Source organism: Vigna radiata, chromosome 4, assembly GCF_000741045.1.
Source record: "Vigna radiata var. radiata cultivar VC1973A chromosome 4, Vradiata_ver6, whole genome shotgun sequence".
Classification (NCBI taxonomy): domain Eukaryota; kingdom Viridiplantae; phylum Streptophyta; class Magnoliopsida; order Fabales; family Fabaceae; genus Vigna; species Vigna radiata.
This window is the reverse complement of record NC_028354.1, coordinates 19,951,364-19,976,384: the sequence shown is the minus strand read 5'-3', so window position 1 is coordinate 19,976,384 and position 25,021 is coordinate 19,951,364. Positions and strand designations below refer to the sequence as shown.

Here is a 25,021-nt window from a genome sequence, read left to right as displayed (position 1 = left end):
AGAAAGACACGAGGATTGAAATTGATATGAATTTGCCTATTGTTTTAAATGAGAAGATTTATTATAGGTTATCATATCAATGCAAGTTAGACTTTTCTTAAAACAAACATATCATTTTTAAGAAATAAAAATTTCTTATACTATATATCTTTTTAAGTTGAAAATGTTGACGGTATATTATAAGATTTCTCTAATAATATATATATTTTTCCAAATAAAAAAACTCACCTAGGAGGATATGCTATATATGTGTAGTCATTCTTACTGTGTGGAGCAATCAAAGTTTGTGATTGTGTTTGAGATATATAATGAATTATACGAACAAATGATGATCATAAATGGCTTAAATTTCGAAATGGCCAGTTGTTGGATGGAATATCAATGGTGTTATGTGTGGTGCATCAAATGAAGACACCATACTCACTTTTTTTTTAAGGTAATAAGGGCTTAGACTTCAAAGACAGCAAAGAACAAGAAAAATGTAACAAATAAATAGTGTTTCGTCAACTCCAACAATTCAATTCCCGTTTGGTTAATTGGTAGCTGCATGCAGCTGACAAAACATCCTAGGCACAGTGTTGTTATTCTCAGCTCATTATCTACTCTTGCTAACTGTCATCGTACTCATTATTAATTGTTATCAATCATTTATAATACACAATAAATATATATAAAATATAAGATATATTACATAAAAAAAGGGTGAGAGATATAGATATATTTGACGTAATACGATGAAAAAGAAACAAAAAAAAAATGAAAAATATTGCTATGAAATATGAAAAACCAAAACCCTAATTCTGATTAAGAATATAATTAAAAGTTAAATTCGGTGGAGTATCTATTTCTTTGGCTGTATCAAATTCTGAACGTTAAGATGAAGCATGGAAATCTTCTTCTTTTTATTTCATTTTTTTAATTTCTATCTCTTGTTAATTGGCAATGGGTGATTAAAGAATAGAACATTGTCGTTTATGTTAGAAAATAGCTCCAAATGAAGGACCCTGGAGCCATTAAAGAAGAAAAATAACACAAAATTGTCGTTTATATATGGCCATATATGCAACTAAGCAAAAAGGAAAAACCTTCATTTCCATTACGGCGTCTTTTCAAACTCCATTCACTTAATCTTCCAACTTTTGCCTTTAATTATACGTCATTCTATTAATTATATGATTCCAGATACAAACTTTTTTTTAATAATTTCTTTTTTAAAGAAAATAAATCTCGTAATTTTGGTAAAAGAAAATCATTCTTTTTCTTCAAAAACTTGAACAAAACGTGAGGGGTAAACTTCTAAAAATATAAATTAATCATGTTTTGAGGGAGATAGTATTCTTGGAAACGACCCTTATTTTCATGGGAATCTAAAATAATGACAATATAGAAGCCTTAACAACATTTTTTTCTATTTATAATGTTAATGTTGTTTAAATTATTTACATATCATTGTCTTATGAAGGTAAATTTAGTATGTTGTTGTTGTTTCAAAATTAAGTGAAATTAATTATATATTTCCATGCGTTTATTTGGTTGTTAGAAGTTTAAAAATCATTTTGCCATGACTTTTTAGATTTAATAATCTTATATATATATATATATATATATATATATATATATATTGGTTTGGTAGTCTGCATCAAAGTTTTGTATTATACTCTCTTTATTTGTTTTTGCATTCTGACTTTTTTCATTGTCCTTCAATTTGAATTGGTTTTTGAAAGTTGTGCAAAGCACCGGCCATTGTTATAGTTTAAAGCATAAGCTTAATAAGGAGATGAGAAAAAACTCCATTCTTTTTTCAAGTGTGTTAAAGACACTTTATTTTCTAAGTAGCACATGTATATACTTTATTGGAAAATATTATTAAGAAATGCAAAACTACAAACAAAATTTATTAGATAAACATTGTAACTTAGAAATTTTTAATTTAAAAGGTCGGTCAATAAAAAATAAGGTTAAATATATGTTTTAGTCTTCATATTTGTTTTTTATTCTCAATTCAATTAGGTCCTCATGTTTTTTTTGTCCCAATTGCATCCTAATATTTGTAATTTGAGACAATTAAGCCCTCTCCGTTTTTTTTTGTCCCAATTGCATCCTAATATTTGTAATTTGAGACAATTAAGTCCTCTCCATTTTTTTTTGTCCCAATTGCATCCTAATATTTGTAAATTTGAGACAATTAAGCCCTCTCAATTGGCCTACGACGTTAGTTCCAGTTAACGGAGAGGGCATGCAATTGGGACAAAAAAAAACACGAGGACCTAATTGAGAATGGGAAACAAATATGAGGACTAAAACATATATTTAACCTAAAAAATAAATAAAAATCTATGTTTTAAAAGGTATATTTACTAACCTTTCTCTGAAAACTTATTGAGTTTGATGATCTTTCGGGTTATCTTGAATGCAATTATTTATTTTTTTTTTTTTACTTTTTTAAGCAAGCAAATTTAGATTAAATAACCTCTTAAAAGATCTATTATATGTGTTCATTCATATAATCCTTTTAGAGCTATTAAGTGTTCGATCTCTAAATTAGTATTATTTTTGTTAAAAAGTGAATTTAAATATAATTTGTTTTTTTTATAAAATTGATTTATAAGGTAAAAGTTATCTTCACTTATAAATTGTAATTTCACTTTAGATTTTCAACATGATCTCTTATATCTTTCGGCATAATTTTTTACGTACACTATTACGAGATATTTATATTTTATTTGTGAAACCAAATATTTGTGGATAATTATATATAACAACATAAGACTAACATAATAAATCGATCAAACTTCATTGACGTTTAATATCATATAAAGATGTAAGTTCTAGTTTAATTCATTTTTATAAAATTAACTAATAAAATGAGTACTGTTTAGTGTAATTTAACCTTATTTTTAGTTTATTAGGGATGTTTATCATATTTTAAATGGATACTTTCAAAATGACACTTTATTACATATTAAATATGATAATAAAATCATAATAAATAGTAACTCGACATGAAAATTGTAACCTATTTATATTATTACTAGTTTACTTTTACTTACAAATTATTTTCAATTAGGTTTCATCCTTCACATTTTTAAGCTTTTAACTCAAGAAATTAGGGATAAATTATCGGTATACAATACAGAATTATTTGTCCAGAAATAACACAATATTAAACCTTCAACTCATTTATTATATGATTTTAGAGAATATATCACTCCCTATCTTATATTAATGGTATAATCCTAAAATAAAAAAATCACCACTAAAATATTAATTATCGACTAAAATAAATTCTTTACAAACAAACTTTATCGATTGAAATAAATTTATCAACAAAACTTATTAGAAATTTAGAATTTCAATTATCATCAGAAAAATTCATAGTTTTTATAAATTTCGTTAGTAAAATCTATAAATAATTTAAAATTGTTATTATTGATTAAAACAAAATTGTTGGTAAATTTTGCCAGTAAAATAATATTATGTTTTTCATTTTGAGCTTTGACCATTTTGTAACAAAATATATTGATAAATTTATCGATAAAAGGTAAAATAGAATACTGATCACCAATAAACAAATTTTGAGTAAATTATCCGATAAATTAGTCACCAAATTTCCGTCAAATTCAATGAAATATATTTATAAATCAATTAAATATATATGAGGGAAAAAAAGAGAATAAAAGGAGACGAGGTAGAGGTAAGGTAAGAGCAAAGAAGAAAAAAAAAAGTGAAGGAAAACATAAGGTAAAAGAGGAGGAGATTCCAACTGCAATGGAAGTAAGAAAGGAAGAAGAAAAGGATAAAAAAAGAAGAAAAAAAAACAAATTGCGATATTATATATCAATATAATTATTAGTAAAAAAATCTTTAATAATTATTGACTATTTCTTATAGATATTTATCAACATATTTTTTAATAGATAAAAATTACCATTGAATTTCAGTTATGGTTACTATCAATTCTTCTTATAGTAAATCTTGATGTGACCAGATTAGTGTTATGACTTTTAATCTTAAACATGAAGTTGTCTTTTACTATATGTTAGGAAAATGATATTTTAACATTATTTTTTGACGTGTCAAGATGTGATTAGACGATTTCAAATTATAAAAATTGAGGTAGGAGTATATTTGGAAGAGAAAAATTAAAGTTTATTTTTTTAATTTGAAATCATTCAATCACATTTTGACACGGGTACAGTGTCAAAATAGTGTAAAAAATTGTGTTAAAATATCATTTTCCTTTCTTCTAAGAATAAATAAGAGCCTGGAGGCTGCATGCTTCCCTGCATATATATTTCAACAAAATTTCAAATTCATTAAATAAGTTAGTAACTGTAATCCCCTCACAATTTCCATCACACAACACAAACGACGGACAAAAGACGAAAATCAAACGTTGTTGAGCTGTGTACATTTACAGATGGTGGGGAAAAAAGAATAGTTGAAGATGAACAATTAGGGAAAGAAGGCAAATGAAGAATGTTCCAGCAAAGAAGGTGAGACCAAGACTGCCACAAACCAAACCACCAAACTCAATTACGTTGAACTCTTTGTTTCCTCTGACTTTGTCGTTATAAAGCGAGACATAATTCCAACCATGTTGAGATCTGCAACACCTTTCCAATCTCTCCTTCACCCTCACCATCTCTATCCTCTTCTTCAGAACATTCAAATCACCATCTACGCTCGTCCATCTCTCTGTTCATTCATCATTCCAAATCATTACAACCAGAACAATAATGCAAAACTTGAAAGAGAGTATCGTGAGATTATTTATTTATTTATTACCTTCATCTTGATAGTTCTGAACTTTGATCAGACGTGTATTGCTCCTCTTTGGATACGGCCTTCTTGGTTGAACGAAAAAGAAAGAAGAAAGAGAAGCAGCCATGCTAGTTTTTTTTTGCACTGACCAAAATGTAGCAAAAGGGTGTCTGTATAAAAGTATAGGAGTGGCTTAAATCGCGGAATATTTTAAGGGTTTGTTAGGGTTGGAGGTACCCTTTGTGTTCTCTTATACGACACTAGAAAAGGGTGTTTTAGGGGTCAATAATATGAAGATGCATATTGTAATTCGTAACGCGTACGTGAAGAGGAAAGGCTGTGGGAAAAGTCCATGCTTCTAATTAATAAATGCTTATCTCCCTCACTTTGGTGTTATCTATTCATGGATTACTTCAACTGTCCGGCTTAATTAACTAATCATTTTTGTTTTCTTCTTTAAACTCCACATTATCTCATCACCATACCTCATGCATGCCCAATATTTATTTCCTATCACTCCAATACCATTTTTAACAAAATTATATATATAGATTGATTCCAGTTATATCATTTGATAAACTTGAAATAAGAATATTGTCGTTCACGGTAGGATAAGAACTATCGATACTTTAAGCTATCGTTTGAGATGACTAATCATTTTTATTAGACTTTGATGGAAGAATTTATATTCTACTACGTCCAATAGTCTCATATCGTTTAAGAGTCAAGATCTAAAAAGATTTAAATATACCTTTTAGTCTACCAAAGGTCTTTTAAGAAAATCATAATAGAATTTTACGCTCCAAAACGAACAATATATTGTATGTATGATGTTAGAGATTAAAACAATTTTTATTCTTTCATTAAATCATAACCAATTTTATATCCTATGTTCAAAGCATACAAACTATTTAAATTTATATATTTGGAGTAATTGCTTATTATGATTTTGTTACCATATATTGTTCCTCTTTTAGTGAAGATGAAATTAAAAGAGTACTTGACACGTTCAATATTAAGTATGGCAATAGTGTTGAGAAATTGCATGAGTTTACAATGCATTTTTGTAAAACTGTATTTCTTGCAAAAAATACTTTAAATACAATTTGCTTATGTTTTCTTTTTTGTCGATTTGTCTCTCATATTTGAATAGTCATTGGTTTTTACCAAGTCCAATTTGTACCACGTTGTCTATAAGAAAAAATATGAATCTAACCTATTCTCAACATTTTTTCCTTCTAGAAAACACAAGTTTGTTTTCTTTTATATATATATATATATATATATATATATATATATATATATATATATATATATATATATATATATATAAAGTCAGCGTTTGTCGTTTTTGTCTTTATCTATTAGCAACAAGAGTCATTGACATTATATTTTCCATCCTTTCCACTTTTCTCTTTTATTCTTAAGAAAAGATATATTTGTTTTTATATTGTTTTTTGGATTGCGATATATTGAATTTATACATAGTTATGTTCAAATTAATCAATATGTAAATTATAATATTGCATTTATTCAACTATGGTATGATACTCTCGTATAATTAACCATCACAAGTAAACTGTGGCATACGTGAGGCAAATTTATATCAGTTTCAATACCTCATCATCAGTACGATGATAATTTATTAAATAAGTATTTAATTGCTGTACACTATTAAAGTAAACGTTAATTAATTAAAACAGGTAGTCTTCAAAAAAATTCTTATAAAAAATTATAAAATTAATGATTTAAATTTAGACAATCTTGAAATAACTTTATAGTCAGTTACTTTATTGTTTATTCCTTATTTTCTTTTGTGCTTCTGTTTCTAACTGTCAGCACACGATAATCAGTAAAGGGGTACTCTCTCCACCTCCCCATTTTCTTCTTCTACCTTTCCAATTTTTTTTTTCATTTTTTCTTATTACAAAAATAACTCTTTTCTTTTCCTTTTTTACCCTTTTTAACTTTTAACTCTCAACCCTACTTTACTCTCTCTCCTTGCTTACAGTCCACCTCCCCCACCCCACCTTCTCAAGCTTTTCAATCAACAGTGCAAAAGACACTCCTCGCCAAAAAATAAAAGTCATTGAAGTCAAAGTGGACCTAATAATAATTACATTCTGAAATCCTGAATCCCAATTCTCACTCACTCAATTTTTTTTTTCTCTCGGCGGAGAAAACTCTCGGTCCGATCTTCCAAGTTTTTCTTTCCGGTAGCATAGCAGTTTGAAAGGTTTTGTTTTTCCGACGAGGAGTATTTGATTTTTTGGTGAATTGAGTTTGGGGGAATTCTTGATTTTGACCTAAAGCAAAGGTCTTTACTCAAAATATTCTTTGGGTTCGGTGTTCTTTTTATATTTTTGCGGTGGGTGGACCGATATAGTGTCTGGTTCTTTACTCAAGACATAGGTTAACTAAACTTCCTCCTTCACAACATGGTGCTGGATCTGCAACTTTTCTACAAGGGCAATTGGGTGACGCTCAAGTGTGTGCCTAATTCCATTTTCATGTTCGGAGGCACCATTGAGATCCTAAGTAACAAACGTTGAAATTCGTTTTCAACTTAAACGGAAGTTCACATTTGTTTTTATCTTAAGCGGACGTTGATATCTGTAGAAGAAGAAGGTTTTTATTTATAAAATTTTAACTTTAAAAATAAATTTTTACGGGATAAAACAGGAATAAGAAAATATAATGAAGGGTAAAAAAGAAAAAGAGAGGTGGAGGAAGCAATTGGGGAGGTGCAGGGAGTAACACCCTAATCAGTAGGATAAGCCTTATTCAATGACTATGTCAGGCCCAATTGATTCAATATGAATTGTTGTTGTTACTTCCTGCACCCTGTCAAATTTCTTTCTGTACTCCATTAAAGCTTTCCAAAAATGTGGGGTGAGTGTTTCTCTTTCAAAAAATTTCCGAAAGTAATTTAATGCGTTTTGGAAAATAAAATCCGAAAGGATAGGATTTTTTTAATGCTTATAAAAAGTAACAGCCATTAATTGTTAGATCTATAAAGAAACTAAAACTTTCAATAAAAATTTAAAAAAATATATTTTGTGCATTATTCATCAAAAGTTAGATCTATAACGATAACCAAAAGTTAGATCAAATAACTTCCAAATTATATAATCTATTTTTTAATCTATGATATGAAAGTTACTTTAAACTTATAAATTGTATAATCTATTTTTCTTTAAAAAAAAAATAACGTCGAGATTACCTAGTTAAAAAAGACAAAACAGTAATTTTCATAGTCATAAAGTATGGAGTTGCTGGAAGAATTCGAGGTATTCGAAAATTATAGGCGGAACAAGTACAAAACCCGTTATAATTTTTTTGAATATAGATCCCCAATCAAATTTGAATTTAAACGCTTATCTAAACCCAGATCAAACTTTGCTTTGAGTTATTATTATAACAATATCAATAAATAATTATAATAAATAATTATAACTTCTTCTCATTTTTCACCTTTATGCATTTTGAAATTGTAATTTATAGTTCTCATCAAATGCTTGGATTTTAGCTTTAATCCTATAAAGTATTTTTTTTCTTTTATTTCTGTAAAAATTCATGCTCTAATTTTGGTTTACAATATTTATTTTAAAATAGATATGCAAAAGGTATTTAATAAACTTTAAGAATTTCTTAGACGCTAAAATGGTATGTAATAAATATTATTACTTATCAATTAGTATAATCACTTAACTTTTGTTGAACACGTAATTAACTACAGTTATGTAATATTGGTATAAAAGTCGAAATTTTTAATTTTAGATAAATATAAAATACTTTTGTAAAACAATAAAATCAAAACTCATTCTTATGTCTTAAAAGAAAGATATAAGTAGTTACGGTAATGTGAATCAGTGAGAGAAGTAAACAAACTAATAATATTTTTCACCGTATTTCTCTATTTTTTACCAATGAATATTTTTGTATCCAAATTATAATACTATTTATTTTTAGGTTTGTTAATTCTCATTAATTTTAAATCCATTATTGTATATATTATATATATAAATAATTTAATAAATGAAATTATACGAAAGAGAAAAGGATGACGCGTATTCAGTTAGGTTAAGTTTAATTTTCAATATATATTGTCCTGTTTTCCTTTAATATATTTTTCTTTTAACCCACATAGTAAACAGATATTGATCTGTTTGGATGGGTGCGATGAGTTATGATGAATGGCTAGAAATGGAGGTGCGCGAAAATCGTTGAAGAAGTTAACATGATGAAGGGCCAGGATTGAATCATAGTGAAGATTATTGATGTGGTAACTTGGGTACCACAAAATATAAACCGGATCATAGCCCAACAGCCAAACAGCACTGTATTTTTATTTTTATGTTATAAATATTAGAGAGAACAGAACACAGAAGGCACAGCGCCGCCTCAAGCTCTATCCCTAATCCCTATCTTATTCTCGCTGCTCTCGCAACACGCTCTTGCCTCCGATCTAAGGTTCATCTTTTCTCGATCTTTATTCTTCTGATTGTTTTTTGTGATTCACTTGCATCTGCCTATGTTTATTGTTTCATCATCGTGATTATAATATTAATGAAGATAGTAATGTTAGTGATAATCGACACTCATCGATCATGGCACCACGCGTATTCTTTGTGGGGGTTTCCTTCTGGAGCACCGCATATGGGATGACTCTTTTTCCTTCTCAAATGTTATTGTAGCGGCAGTTCGGTCTGTGTTTTCTAGGTTTTCGATGATTCTGTTATGTTTTTTTTTTTTTTTTTTATGATATTACGATAACGCTCTCTGTTCTGTTTAAATTATTTTGCGTTTTAGGGTTAGGATGCTCACCTTTAGATAGATGTATGAAAACTTTGGGAACAATAATTTATGTTTTTGGTTTTTCATTGGCCTTATGTATGATTTGGTTGTTCGTGATGGGTCTTGGCTAGGTATTTGTCATTGGTTTCAATTTATTGTTATTTATGTTCAGGACTTGCCTTTAGTTTCGATGTTGTAATTTTGACAGTTTTTTTTTTTTTCTGGATTTGAATTGTAGGTGTTGTTGAAGCTTCATTTTGTTGGCTTGGTATACGTGCAAGTTCTGCGGTGGCAGATTCCAAGGTGAAGGCGTCACGTTAAAGTTTCTTTCATGTTTGAACAGGCTACTATCCTTTTGGGAGCAACTGAGCTGCTTGGAGAGTATTTTTCTTCTTCTAGAAAAAATTATAGACCCTCATCACCGCAGAGAGTTATCTGTATGCATCGCGAGACATACCAGAAATTCACTCAGTTTTGTGGTAGCGGTTGGCCACCTTCCATTATCCCTGAAGGAGATTCTTCCAGGCTACAAGCTACTTTAGAGACCGAAATTGCTGCTGCGTGTAACTTGAATTCTTGGGTTTGCTGCCACTGAATATCTTTGAGACTTTGTAAGTCAACATGGCTTTACAGAACATTGGTGCTGCAAACAGCGATGATGCCTTCTATAGGTACAAGATGCCTAAGATGATTACCAAAATTGAGGGCAGAGGTAATGGCATCAAAACTAATGTCGTCAATATGGTTGATATTGCAAAGGCATTGGCAAGGCCGGCTTCTTACACGACTAAGTATTTTGGTTGTGAGCTTGGGGCCCAGTCTAAGTTTGATGAGAAGACTGGGACTTCCCACGTCAATGGAGCTCATGATACTGCAAAGCTTGCTGGCCTTCTTGAAAATTTCATCAAGAAGTATGTCCAGTGTTATGGTTGTGGAAATCCTGAAACCGATATCATAATTACTAAGAACCAGATGATCCAGCTAAAATGTGCTGCTTGTGGTTTTGTGTCCGATGTTGATATGAGGGACAAGCTGACTACCTTCATCGTTAAGAATCCTCCAGAAGTAAAGAAAGGTTCCAAAGACAAGAAGGCCATGCGGAGAGCTGAGAAGGAGAGACTCAAGGAAGGTGAAGCAGCTGATGAGGAACAAAAGAAAGGGAAGAAAGAGGTTAAGAAGAAAGGTTCTTCGTCTACAAAGGATGGCACCGCAAAATCCACAATTTCAAAGAAGAAAGGAAGTGGCTCTGATGAAGACCGCACATCGCCTACTCACAGACAAATTGAAGAGAAAGAGGAGGCTCATGACGAAGATGATGATGATGATGATGATGGCGTGCAATGGCTGACAGATACGTCACTTGATGCTGCTCGTCAACGTATCCAAGAACAGTTAAGTGCTGTGACAGCCGATATGGTTATGCTTTCTACAGATGAACCAGGGAAGAAGAAAAAAGCAGCAAGTAATGAAAATGGTGGTTCTCAGAATGGTAACTCAATGAACTACGGGACTGTGGTTGCTGAAGTGAAAGCAAATTTGAAGAAAGGCTTTGGAGCAACTGAATTGCTTTCTCGTCTTGCAGAACTTCCTGCACCTGCTCAAGAAAAGATGACTGCTCTGGTTGAAGCTCTATTTGAGGGAACAGAGAAAGGTTTTGGTAAAGTTACTCTTAAGAAGAAGAACTATTTTACTGCTGCTGTTACAGAGGAGGGATCCCAGATTTTGTTGCTTAATGCCATTGAGGAATTCTGTTGCAAGTCTAATTCCAATGCTTTGAAGGAGGTTGCCCTGGTTCTGAAGACACTGTACGATGCTGATGTGTTGGAGGAAGAGCACGTGGTTATGTGGTATCAAAAGGGACTGAAAGGCGATAACAAGAACTCCAAGATTTGGAAGAATGCTCAACCTTTCATTGACTGGCTTCAGAATGCAGAATCAGAATCGGATGAAGAATAATATGTGATCATTATCATGGAGGAAGAAACACTCTTGGATTTTCCTTTACTTATGTTTGCTTGCTTGTTTCATGTCCTTTATTTCCAATAAAGGGTCTCGTTGGCCCCATGTGTTGAACTATGATCTTTTAAACTTGTTGCAAAGGGTGCATGCCTGTCTGGTCTATTAGTATGTATGCGTCAGTGTTTGGTTCTTGAGTATTTTGGCTTTTTATGTTAATGTTTTATGCTTATAATAAAATGTGTCTTGATAAGAAGATGGTGTTCCGATGTGTCTAATCCTGCTTGTTCAAATGTGGTTGATACCTGATATGAACATCCTCTAGCTTTGTAGGGAATTACTATGAAATGTCCTTTTTCTTTACCCCTTTTAGTTTTCCATGGATTGTTTGGGAAAGGTTTTGATTTGGGGAGGCTTCAACAACTCTTGCTCTTATGATAATCGATTGAGTATATGAGTCAAACTGTATGTCATCTTAAAATATTTGGTTGTTTACCCAATTTAGATTTGTGGGATCGTTGGGGGAGGTTTTTATTGAGATGCTTCCGACTATGGCTTCTGTTATTGTGATTATTATTCAAGTAAGCATATTCTAGGAAACCTGCATGTAATTTTATGATATTTTTTATATTTACCCCATTTAGTTTCGTTGGCTTGGTGGGTGAGGTTTTGAAAGAGGATGCAGCTTTCATGATTATGGATATGAATTGGGTAAGGTATATTTTGAGCCAATTGCGTGTGTTTCTGATTCACATACTCATTCCTCTATTTCCGTATACCAGGATGCGGGGATGTGCTTGGTTGGTATGTGTATGGGCTCAAATCTAGCACTTCTCACGTAAACATCATTTCAATACTAAATTAAAATAGTTGAACTTAAGCAATCTATTATTTTATAAACATGATATACATACTTTTCATTTCATATATATTATATTTTCTTTTTTCATATTATATATCGTGTAAATTTATAATTTCTATTTCCTCTCTCAGAATTAATGTCGTGGTTGATAAATATTTGTGGTGAACGTGAATAATTTTTTTAGCTTATATCTAATTTGGTTCTGTTCAAAAAATTTTAAAATATTTTTTTTTAAATGATATATTATGAGTTTTTTTAACTCAGTAAGTAATGTTTTATAATTATTTATATTGATATTATTTATTTTTAACTTTATACAATTAAATGTATACAATATGAGTTTAAATTGAAATAAATGAAGAAATTAAATACAACTATAGGAAAATGTTCAGGAATTTCTTCAATGCTTTAAAACATTTTCGACAAAGGGTTACGAAATAAAAAGAAAAAAAAAGTATTAGAGCATATAACGATATATAAAAATATTACAAATGAATAAATTATATTTTAATATTTTGAGTTGTGTATTTTTTTTCTTTAAGTTTTTGCATTATATGATGTTTGTAACAGACACAGTTACAATTACTTGCAGCATTTTGGACTAAGCAAGCTATACACTAAATTTGTAGTCTAAGATTATTATTTCATGTGTTGTTTTGTCATATGGTCTAGATTCTTTAAACAAACTACTGGATATTATTAAACCAAAACTAAAAATCTCAACTCTACTTTATAATGTTTTATTTTTTATTTTTTACCTAAATTAAAGGGTTTTTTTTACTATATATTATATGTCATTGTCCTATTTTTCAACCCCTATAAAAGGGAGTTTGTTGACTTTTAATTCAAAATATACTCAACACATTTTCTTCTAATTTCTTCTTTCTATTCTCGATAAAGTTAACAAAACCAACTTTTTTCCTATAGACATTTTATAATAAAAATATTTAAATTTTATTTATACATAAACTAATTTATAGATTTTCTTTTCTAAATTTTTATTTTTGATCTAAACATTAATTTTAGCTTATATTTAATGTACATACCTAACTTAATTCAGTCCAATAAAAAAAATAATAACAAATCCACTATTATAATGTTACATGAAATATTGGGAGATAATGCAATTATTTAAAAGATTTATATATATATATATATATATATATATATATATATATTTCAATTATCATTTAATAAGATATCAACAATTAATATATTCTCTGTATATCCAAAAAAGTCTATAAAATAACACTCCATAATAAATTATTTTAATACTATATCATTCATCCATTTTTGTCGGTTGCTATAATAAACTTTTTTTTTTCTGTAATAGACCACTTTTAAATTTTATAGACATGAGTAGAACATGAGAATTTTTTTTATCCAAATTATACCTTTTACTACTACTCAAGTACACTTTCTTTTTGTTAAAGACTCAATTCTCATAATTCCTTTTTATAATTTCGAAGGTTTTTTCTTGTTGGAATTTTCTTTTGCGAGGAATGAGTTTTTAACAACATTTTTTTCTAATTTTACAAATTTGTATATAAAAAATTTATAACTTTTTATAAACTCATGTGAAAATAAATTTAAAAAATATATTTAATATAATGTTTGTAAATTAGTTGAGATTAAAGAATTTGAAAAGTGATTATGATAAGTAAGATAATTTAAATATATTGTAACTATAGTAATAGAAAAGTTATCATAAAAAATATTGTAATTATGATAGATTTTTGTAAAATTAATTTTGATAAGTATATATTTATTTAGTTAAAATAATATATGTAATATTTCTTTTGTTTTCTTTTCAACAATTTATGATGTCTAATCAATATATAATATGATTTAAACTGAGATGAAATTCTAAATATCCGTAAGAAAAAAACTAAGTAGATATGTATTGTTGTGTTAATTGAATCTCATTATCTATAAACAACGAATTGACATGATATATAAACAGCTAAAAATTTACAAAAAAAAGTAACCGATTATTGAGAAAAAATCAATACGATTTTAATTAAAAATATTTAATATTTAATTGTATCTTATTAAGGCAATGTTAAGCTTAAAAAGAGTTAACCCATATAATAAATGTGGTTCTATACGAGTGCCATTGTTTTACCTTGTGGGTTTTAAGAGTCTGGTCCGCACACCTACAAAGTAGGCCTTTTAAGCCATATAACACATATTTTTCTTCTAAAAAGAAATCTATTTTATTATTCTACATTTAATATTTGATTGTTATTTTTCTTATGCGTATGATCATTTTATTTTATTTTTTTATAAATTCTCACAGATTCTAATTCGTCTACTTTCACCATTCTTCCAAAAAAATATTTCTTGAAATGAATTATAATCAGTTTTATATGGTGATTTATTATTAATTGCTCGTGAATATTTTTCATTCATAATACATGGACATTAAAATTAGAAAAAATATATCATAATTCACAGACTCAAAGCTGAAAATATATAAAAAATAAATAAAAGGAAAGAAAGAAAAATAGCGAAGAAAGAAAAGAATGCTCTAGACCTCATTAAAATATTAATTAAATAAAATAGAAGAGTAGTTTGGAGTTTACACATAATGAGGGCTTTCATTGGTTGATATATATATATAGACGTAAGGGTATTGGTTTTGCCCAGCCTCGTCTCCTTCACAAACTCTGAAGAAAGAGCCGCACCTTCTAATCACTTTCTTCTCTTTCTCTTCGCTCCGATTCTTCAAGCCTTGCGTTCCCTTCAACAACTTCTGCAGGTATCGTCATCTCCATTCGTCGTATTTTCGATTCTTTATTTTTCTCTTTTAACTTATCCGCCGTTCCTTTTACATGATTATTATTATTTTTTATGTAATCGTTTATTCTCATTCCGAGTTTCACCTGGAAAAACTTAGATCCGAAATAACTCTTGTTTTAGCTATTTCTGTTATCGATTTAATGTATTTATTTGTTGACGATTTGTTGTTGTTCTTGATGGTGCTGCCGTTTTTTTTTTTTTTTGCGGTAAGATTCTGATTAGATTAAGATCTGATGATTTTGTTGACGGTAATTTGGCGCCGTGTGTAACTGTGTTCTGTCATACGCCAGCATTTGGCGGTAAATCTTTCCACGTTTGTTGTGTTATCGTCAAAATTATTTGTTGTTATTGATGATTGATTGTTGAGATTGTAATTGTTTTATATAGTGTTGATTCATAGTTAGGGTTTTTACTGTCTGTTTGGATTAACTGTTTTTTTTTTTAATATTGATTGGAAAATTATTTGCATTGTGATGATTGATTATTAGGATTAAAATTAATTTGTATTATGATTTTGATTTTGATATTAGGCTTTTCAGCTTCATTTTTGTAATATCATGTATTATCCTGTTCTGGAATAATTATACCATTGTTTAAGGAAGGTGTTGATATAACAATAGTGATTATTTCTGTAAAATATGTTGATGAAACCTACATGCCAAAGCCTGCTGGCGGTGGCTGAAATTTGTTTTAATTTGGATTTGTCTGCGTTGGTTTTCGAATTGAGCCAAACAGATTCCATTATTTGATATTTCATATTCTTCTGTATTGGATTGGGCTTGATTGTGGTTGTTGTTTCACCGATCTACTTGGTATTAGATGGAGTTCTTGTCCATTAGATAAGTCATTCTGTAAGGTGCTTTTAGGAGATTGACTTCAGTAATGTGAAATCTGCAGCATGATTACTACTATTTTTTATACGTGTGGTGGCTTTTATTTTTCTTTATCATCTTCCAATTGTAAGTAATACCTCTTCCTTGTGGCTATGTGGTTATTTGATTTTGCAATATATTGTCCAAGTTATGTACCTTTTACCTCTGTAACATAGTCCCCTTTACATAGTGCTTGAAGCAAGTGTTTTAGAATTGTAATTGAAATAATGTAACTTCTGGTTTTGACGTAGGAATCCTGCAAGTTCTGCTGCAACAGATTTCAAGGTGAAGGTGTCACGTTGAAGTTTCTTTCATGTTTGAACGGGCTATTATCCATTTGGGAGCAATTGAGTTGCTTGGAGAGTGTTTTTCGTCTTCTAGAAAAAAGAACAGGCTGGTGCCGAGGAGGCTCGGCTGGATGCATCGTGCACCTTACCAGGAACACTCTGAGCTTTGTAGTTGCTGTCCCACGATTTCTCAAGGAGGATCTTTGTGATAATAATCTACTGATCAACATCATTATTGCTTCTGCGCTAACTTTGAATTTCAGTATCAGCCACCTGTGGTGTCTAGCGTGTTTCTTTGAGACTTTCAGGATTTGTGTCATCATGGCCTTACAAAACATTGGTGCTAGTAACAGTGACGATGCCTTCTACAGGTACAAGATGCCAAGAATGATCACCAAAATTGAGGGCAGAGGTAATGGCATCAAAACAAATGTTGTCAATATGGTTGATATTGCGAAAGCCTTGGCAAGGCCAGCTTCCTACACAACAAAGTATTTCGGATGTGAGCTTGGAGCCCAATCAAAGTTTGATGAGAAAACTGGAACATCCCATGTTAATGGCGCACATGATACTGCAAAACTTGCTGGCCTTCTTGAAATCTTCATCAAGAAATATGTTCAGTGTTATGGTTGTGGAAATCCTGAAACTGATATCTTAATTACTAAGAACCAAATGATCCAGCTGAAATGTGCTGCTTGTGGGTTTGTGTCTGACGTTGATATGAGAGACAAGCTAACTACTTTCATCATTAAAAACCCTCCAGAAGTTAAGAAAGGATCCAAAGACAAGAAGGCTATGAGGAGAGCTGAGAAAGAGAGACTGAAGGAAGGTGAAATGGCTGATGAGGAACAGAAAAAACTGAAGAAAGAGGTTACTAAGAAGAAAGGAACTTCCTCTTCTAAGGATGGTGCTCCGAAATCTACCTCTTCAAGGAAAAAGGCAAATGGCTCCGATGAAGACCGGCCATCGCCTCCCCGCAGTCAAATTGATGAGAATATTGAGGCTCATGACAAGGAAGATGTGGATGACGACATAGAGTGGCAAACCGATACATCACTGGAGGCTGCTCGTCAACGAATCCAGGAACAGCTGAGTGCTGTGACAGCTGATATGGTCATGCTCTCCACAGATGAACCAGAGAAGGAGGAGAAAGCCAGAACTAAGGTAAATGGTAATTCTGAGAATGGTAACTTTTTGACCTATAGGACACTGGTTGCAGAAGTGAAAGCAAATTTGAGTAAAGGTGTCAAGGCAAAAGAGTTGGTGTCCCATCTAGCAGCGCTTCCAGCATCTGCTCAGGAGAAGATGAGTGCTCTGTATGAAGCCCTGTTTGAGGGCATCGAGAAAGGGTTTGCAAAAGAAGCAACTAAGAAGAAGAACTACCTTGCTGCTGCAGTTGCCGAGGAAGAAGGTTTGCAGTTGTTACTGTTGTGTGCAATTGAGGAATTTTCATGTAAGTCTACTTCCAATGCGTTGAAGGAAGTTGCCCTGGTTCTGAAGGCACTCTACGACGCTGATGTGTTGGAGGAAGAGCACATAGTACAGTGGTATCAAAAGGGACTGACGGGCGATAATAAGAACTCTCAGATATGGAAGAATGTTCAGCCGTTCATTGAATGGCTTCAGAATGCAGAATCAGAAACGGATGAAGAATAAGAATGTGTGTGGAGTTTGTTACTTCTGTTGCTTTTCGTCTTTTATTTTGAATAAAGGGTCTGGTTTGCCCTTTAGGTTATTGTTCGTTGTTTTAAAACTAGACAATATGATGTTTGCTTTTGTTTCGGAACTCTTTGTTAAATTACGATGATGAGACTCTTTTTTAGTGTTGTTTGGTTTTTTTTTTTTTTTTTTATTTTTTTTTTTTTTTTTTTTTTTTTTTTTTTTTATTACCTTGAGCTGTTCCGTCCACATTGCAAAAGCATTTGAAAACAGAGATCCACGTTCTGTTTTAACCTTGACTTTGCCTTAAACGGGTGATCGTGATAATTTTTTTTTTAAATTGCTTTGGCGGGTTGAATTTCGCCCTTGATATTCCAGGCATTCAAATTTTAAGAAATATACCTTTTATTTTCCAAATTCAATTTTTTAATTTTGTTCTATACATTTGAAACTGTTCATGTTTTTGGGTGGCCTTTAATTTAATATAAAAGAATCTGTTAGGAGGTTCGGGTTCAACACATCCATAAATTTCAATCTCTTGTTTTATCCAACGTGAAATTGTTTCTATTTTAATAGAATAATCGTACAAGTATTTTACAATTTGATTTATCTTTAGATTTAGGGTTTACAGATTTTACTATAATCTAACTTGGATTTTAGAAGCAAAATATATCAAGGTTTTTAAATGGTTATTGCACATAACTTTTTTATTTTTATTTTATTGGTATAATAGAAAATGAATTTAAATATATAGTAGAAAAATCATTAATTCGCTCTCGTAGAACGGAGTAAGAGAAAGCACGTCGATGTATCATTTTTTTATAAAGCAAACATGTAATGAGTTTAAGTTTACATTGGGTACAAATTAAGGAGTAAATTTGTAAATTTTATTTTACGGTTTTGGGTTTATCTTATGTTTATGTGGTTAATTTCTTGTTTTATTAGTATTGTGTGATTTTTTAATGAACTGTCTTCATTAATAGTCAGAAAGTTTAATAGTTTTTTTTTTTTGTATAAATTTTTATTGTGTTATTTTTGGTTGTATTTTAATAATAATTGTGGTTTTTCTTGAAATTTGGAGTTTTTTATATTATATTATTATGTATTTTTGTGTGATTTTTTATTTTTGTTTAATATGATTTTTTAGGCAAAGTTGATAAGGTTTTTCATTTTTTATTTGTTTTTTTCAATTAAAGTTGATGATTAAAATAATTGGTTTATACCAGTATAATATAATTATTGTATCAAAAATTTCTGGTAAGAGATTTAGAAAAGGATATGATCATTGTATAAAAACCTGATCAGAAATAAGTATATCTTGTTAAAATATAATATTGTATTAAAAGTATAAGAGATTAAAATAAGCGGGTCTAGGTAAGATAAATGATAGTACGAAAAAAAAAACTCATTATTAGAAATACTTCTCTTGAAGGGAGAGTACATCAATATCAAAGATACTCGTTTTTTAGGGAGAGATTATTAAGAATTTAAATGAGTACTTAAGATAAAAATAAAAAAGTGAAATATTATATAAAGATAAAAGTATATAAATTTATTATCTTAAAATTTTAGATTAAATATAATATTAATTTTGTATGTAATTGAACTTATATATAATTAGTGTTTGACTTTCCAATAAACTTCCTCTTTCCCTCACTAGAATCATTAAATTGTGTGGTAAATCTGGCTCAAAATCAAATTTATATAACATGAATATTTTGATATCTAAAGTTAGAATTGTTTTTTATCCTGAAATAATATTTTATTTATTTACAAAAAATTGCTTAGTTATTTCATATCGAATTACTCATTTTACAGCGTGTAACAAAGTGATCCTATATCAATAGTTATGAGTAGTGAATGAAAAATAATAATAAAAGAATGTAAATTAAAATTCAACTCATTTTATTTTGCCTGAAGCCACAATGTACACTGTAGTAAGTCTCTATTTATCCGTGTTTATGATCTTTCTCAACCTTTTCTTTTCCGGTACGTAGAAGGCGTTATATATTGTATATACAATAACATCCAATTCTTTCAACGGAGTAATTACATCAAATTTCTCTTCAATTTCTTCTGTTTTTGCCCTTAATTTTCACATTAAAGATAATCATTACTCCACTCTGAAGTTTACCACTGAATCATTTATACGAATGACACGCAACTGAGGCTGTCCTATATCGTTTTCTTGGGGTCCTTGCATAGGAGACTGTACAAAATAACAAAAACAAAACTAAGTACTTCGAAAGTCACATCTAAGTTGATGAAAATGATGAAGAACAAACAGAATTTCATAACCTGGCATTGAAACTGATGGATTGAAATAATAGCTTTAACCATTATATAAAATGGTACAATCATCATTCCAATATTTGTCAACACTACTGACTGCAAAGCATTGAAGAAAACAAATTTTCTTAGAGTAATGCTGTCAAAATAGTCAATTGGTGTTATGTGTTTTGTTTTCTTACCATAAACACAGTGAAGGAATATGCTCTTGCTCCTCTGAGTATAAATATGATTGGAAGGGTATGGCGTAGAAGAAGAAGACCAATAAACTGCAATAATAGAAATGGAAACAACCTTATGCTAGGAATTTACAGCAAGTTACAGGAAACAGTATAGGAAATTACAATAATGGTAACAATGCGGCAAAATATCAAGCTTCTTGTAGAGGGTGCTGCTGAATACTCAAAGTCTAGGTCTAGGAATTCATTATCAGCACTAAACATTGCTGTGAACTGATGGTTTTGAAGCTCCCTTCTTGAAATCTCCCAGTTCCCTCTGACAACAATCTTCTATCATCATTTCATCACACAAAGAAGAAATATATATATATATATATATATATATATATATATATATATATATATATATATATATATATATATATATATAAATTATGACTATGAATTCAATGACTATTTAACACGTACCCAAAAGAATCATAGTGTAATAGAGGAGGCAGTGGAGGTACAGTATAGCCAGGCTTGAGTTGCTGCAGTTACCGAAGTGGGAAAAAACTCAAACACTTTTTCATTTTAATATGAATAAATTATGAGAACACCAATGTGTAAAGATGGTATCTTAGAGGAAACCTGTTGGCAAATTTCACATGTAGTATCACCTTTCTCATTGCACCATCTTTGAACACAGTTTTGGTGTGCATACTACAATGATCAAAAGAGAAGCTGTCAAAAACTCAGATAGTAATAATCATTCTAATTTAAAGGCAATGAACAAGGTAATCTTACCTTCAATGTGCCACAGCAAGAACACGGTGTATCCATGGTTGATTCTTCATCCTCACTGTGACATATTCGACATTCCACCAATCTATTAGGAGATGACATAATATGTTCATCCATCTAAAACATGTCTCAACTAACACAGTCCTATAAAACAAGTTTGTATTATACTATAAATTTGTCTAACAACTTGTTTGTTGTAATCACAAATAATGGATTTCTAACCCTTTCAATATTAGAAATTACAAGCACATTATGAATCAGTTCAATCCATCTTTTCATGCAGTTTATTCTTTATAATTATGAGCAGACAATTGTTTTTTTCTCGTGTTTGCTTAAGCTGGTACGTTTAACAAGAGAAGAGAGAAGAAAAGAACTTCCACATACACACGGAAGGTATGCTGTTAGCAATCTGCAAACCAAACAAAATGTTTCATCACAGACAAGTATATGAATCTTGACATTGCTTACCAAAGATGAACATTGGCATTGGAAGATCAAGTTTTTTATATAGATGCTTTTCCAAATGTTTTATTGGTCAAAACCTTTCTCTCACTTTTCCTTGCCTTTCTCCCTTCTAAGGATGATGCCTCACACGCGTATCGTAATCCGTCGGTGGGACATGAGTTAATGTAGTAATAACAAGAATAATGGTATTTTAACAATTCTTTTTTAACAACCGTTTTACAATGTATCATTATTTTATTGGTATGTTTGAATTTATTTTAAAAAAATATTTGAAATAGACCAATTACAAACTACCACGTATACGTTATTATAAAAAAAAAGTTGTTAAAAAAACTTTCTACTAATAATAAAAACAAACGTATCAAAACAACAAAAAGTAATAAAACAAATAAAAGAAATTCTGGAACCAAACATAACAAAGTTGGTAATCATGTTTTAAATTTAGGTGACAAAAAAGATACTTGTTTACCACTTTCACCACTTTTGTTTTACAAAGAAGGGACCGAGTGGGGTACCAATGTTTACAGTAATGTGATAATTTCACAGTTAAGTTTGTTTTATAATTCATTTATATCTTTGATCTTGTTGAGCACTTTATAATAGTGATGCAGATGCATGTGTGGTCAAATTTGAATGATCTTTGTGGCAGACAATTTTTAGGTAATTACAAGTCAACTCTATTAATTATGTTTGTTTTCATATTTTACATTTTATTTTTTTTTGTTATCTATCTTTTTCTAGGTTTAGTTGAGTTTTATTTTTCAGAATTATTTAAATAAACAATTATGGTGAAAAGTATTGATTAAAGAATAGACCAATTTAAAAAATATATGTAAATATATATTTTATTTTACAAATCGATTGTTAAACTTAAAGTTCGTTGATAAATTAAATATTTCATAATTCACAAAATTTCAAAAATAATAAATTCTAACTATTTATTATATTTAATATCCAAACCCAAAAGCTATTTAGAGGAATATGAATATCATTAACTCTTTTTGTAATTTTGAATTGCAATACCTTGAAAAGTAAAACTATTATACACCAGAAAAGCTAATATTGATCTTAATTAAGTTGTGTGTAGTTATGAATTTATGATGTAAACAAGACTTTTTTTTTTTTTTTTTTATGGATACCAAGATGTATTCTTACTGTTATTTAGTTCTTTGAAGAATTTGTCTTATAAATGAAGCTTATGATTTTATTAATAAAATTTTAAATTAGATGTTTGAATTATGATTTTGATTAAATATATCTGTTAATTGAAATTTGGAAATGTGGCTGTCTTTGAATTGAAAATAACAGAGTTTATTTTAAAGTGAATTGTAAAATGTTACATAATAATGTTATACATAATCTACTCACTAGATTAAAATTCACCCAAAATTAAGGATAATGAGTATGGATATTCATTTATATGAATTATGTTTATGAAAATTCATTTTGTGAAGTGAATTATTATGATGTACAAAATGTTTTTTTGTCCAACCAAATTGAGATAGAAAATTTTCTTTCAACAATTGTAGTAAAACTAAATTTGTAATGTAGCCAACCTGACATATTAGTGAATGATATAAAATTTATTCCATTTTTCAAACGTTTCATCGAACAAAATAACACACTAATTTAAATTTGAAGTTATATTTGAATACGTAAATCAATTATGTTCACCTTTTGGAATTAACAAAGATAATTCATGAATTAGTTAAAGATGTGTATTTTATTAAAAGTTTGTGTTTATTACGTACATTTATATAGGAAATTGTACTTTTATTTATTGTTTTATGTGCTTATCCCTTTTTGTCATATTATTTGTTAACGTTATCAATAACTATTATACCTATTACTTATAATTTAATTTTAATTTCCTGGATTAAATAAGTTGCTATTAATTTTAAAATAAAGCTCTATCTGATCTATCATTTATAAAAATCATTTTCTAATCTTCAAGTCATTAACAAGTATAGTTTTAAATTCAACTCTTGCAAATAAAGTAGAAAAATTTAAGTAGTATCTTCATTCTTTTTACACACACACACACTATATTTAATATTTCCAATGACTTAAAAATAGTAATAATTATTTAGACAAGTACATTTAAACACACTTGCAAGCATACTATTTATCAAAATTGTATAATTATTTTTAAATAGTTTTACTTTTAAATAGTAAAAATAATTAAATAAAACCTACACTAGAAATCATCCCACAGGGATTCCAGAAAATTTATCAGTAAGTTTTAAAAATGAACTTGACTTTGTAACCAAAAAAGGAAAAATGTTGACTACTAATGTCGAGATACATTGGTTTTAACTACTGTTACTGAAAAAAACTTTTAAATATATATATATATATATATATATATATATATTCAGAAACAAGAAAATCTTAAAAACTTTAGTTGGATGATTAATTTTGGTGGTTGAAATGGGAACATGTAGGACCATTTTTCAAGTTGATAAAATTAAATATAAGAAAACTGAAGTTATCAATAGATCGGAAAGAACGCGGGGTACATCGTATGCAGGCAAGCCATATCATTAAAGAAAACTACAACTAAATCTTAATTAGATTTGTTATAATAAAAAATGTTAGAATGTTGAAAACAAATAAATAAATAACAATTATTTTAGGAGATTTAAATTGGCTAAAGATAAAAGTAATTTATAATATATAAATATAAAGAATTTTCAACTTTTAAGTTGGTTTAGTAGGATTTACATAAGCATAAACTTAATTCTTGATATAATACTTAGATTCTTTCAAAAATTTATGATAATCAAATTTTTGGAACTGTTATGTCATTTTTATATTCATTAACGTGAAATCGTATGTTTAAGTTCATATAAGAATCAAGTTATATTATAATATATAAGCGATGCGATGTAACCTTATCTTATAAAACTGATTTTGTGAGAATTATTTATATTAAAATTCACCTTTTAATATTAAATTAACTAATATTTTTTATTTTAAAAATAAATTCTTTCTAAACACAAATATAAATTTGCTAAATTATCATGTTTAGAATTATTTTTTTAATATATTTAATATCTCCCTCTCTATATATATATGGTTTTTAGAGCCTATCAGGATACTATATATTAGGTGAATTCAATATCAAACTTATATTAAATGGTAAGGAACACAAAATTAGATCAAGTGACTTTATTTTTAAAATTAATAGTACAAAAATGGTGTAGTTTTTGCTAGTCTTGTGTTGCTAATATGAAATTTTTTGTTTAACAAAGTAATATTGATACGTTAATATAAATATCACGAGTTGTAAAGGTATAATTCACA

The 25,021-nt window shown here is 29.3% G+C and overlaps 4 protein-coding genes across 5 annotated transcripts; 2 read left to right on the top strand and 2 right to left on the bottom strand.

Annotated features, from left to right (window-relative positions):
- Positions 1 to 4,331: 4,331 nt before the first annotated feature.
- On the bottom strand, positions 4,332 to 4,991 carry LOC106759120. The gene is made up of 2 exons (XM_014642126.2): positions 4,789 to 4,991; positions 4,332 to 4,698 (listed from the first exon to the last, which is right to left on the bottom strand). Exons 1-2 carry the CDS (start codon positions 4,889 to 4,891, stop codon positions 4,415 to 4,417), a joined length of 387 nt encoding a protein of 128 aa, XP_014497612.1. The 5' UTR covers positions 4,892 to 4,991; the 3' UTR covers positions 4,332 to 4,414.
- Positions 4,992 to 9,081: 4,090 nt separating this feature from the next.
- LOC106759415 (eukaryotic translation initiation factor 5) lies at positions 9,082 to 11,826 on the top strand. The gene is made up of 2 exons (XM_014642572.2): positions 9,082 to 9,237; positions 9,800 to 11,826. The coding sequence occupies exon 2, from the start codon at positions 10,183 to 10,185 to the stop codon at positions 11,515 to 11,517; it is 1,335 nt and encodes a 444-aa protein (XP_014498058.1). The 5' UTR covers positions 9,082 to 9,237; positions 9,800 to 10,182; the 3' UTR covers positions 11,518 to 11,826.
- A 3,160-nt stretch (positions 11,827 to 14,986) lies between these two features.
- LOC106759471 (eukaryotic translation initiation factor 5-like) lies at positions 14,987 to 18,167 on the top strand. Its single transcript, XM_014642657.2, has 2 exons — positions 14,987 to 15,140; positions 16,305 to 18,167. The coding sequence occupies exon 2, from the start codon at positions 16,662 to 16,664 to the stop codon at positions 17,994 to 17,996; it is 1,335 nt and encodes a 444-aa protein (XP_014498143.1). The 5' UTR covers positions 14,987 to 15,140; positions 16,305 to 16,661; the 3' UTR covers positions 17,997 to 18,167.
- A 1,727-nt stretch (positions 18,168 to 19,894) lies between these two features.
- Positions 19,895 to 21,507, bottom strand: LOC106759072 (E3 ubiquitin-protein ligase MARCH6). 2 transcript variants are annotated; one of them, XM_022779551.1, is made up of 8 exons: positions 21,473 to 21,507; positions 21,254 to 21,308; positions 21,098 to 21,169; positions 20,936 to 20,997; positions 20,633 to 20,783; positions 20,471 to 20,557; positions 20,298 to 20,387; positions 19,895 to 20,208 (listed from the first exon to the last, which is right to left on the bottom strand). In XM_022779551.1, the coding sequence occupies exons 2-8, from the start codon at positions 21,287 to 21,289 to the stop codon at positions 20,113 to 20,115; spliced, it is 594 nt and encodes a 197-aa protein (XP_022635272.1). In that variant the 5' UTR covers positions 21,290 to 21,308; positions 21,473 to 21,507; the 3' UTR covers positions 19,895 to 20,112. The 2 variants fall into 2 exon arrangements, with proteins under 2 accessions (XP_022635272.1, XP_014497568.1); XM_014642082.2 differs by lacking the exon at positions 21,473 to 21,507 and having other exon boundaries at positions 21,254 to 21,466.
- Positions 21,508 to 25,021: the final 3,514 nt, after the last annotated feature.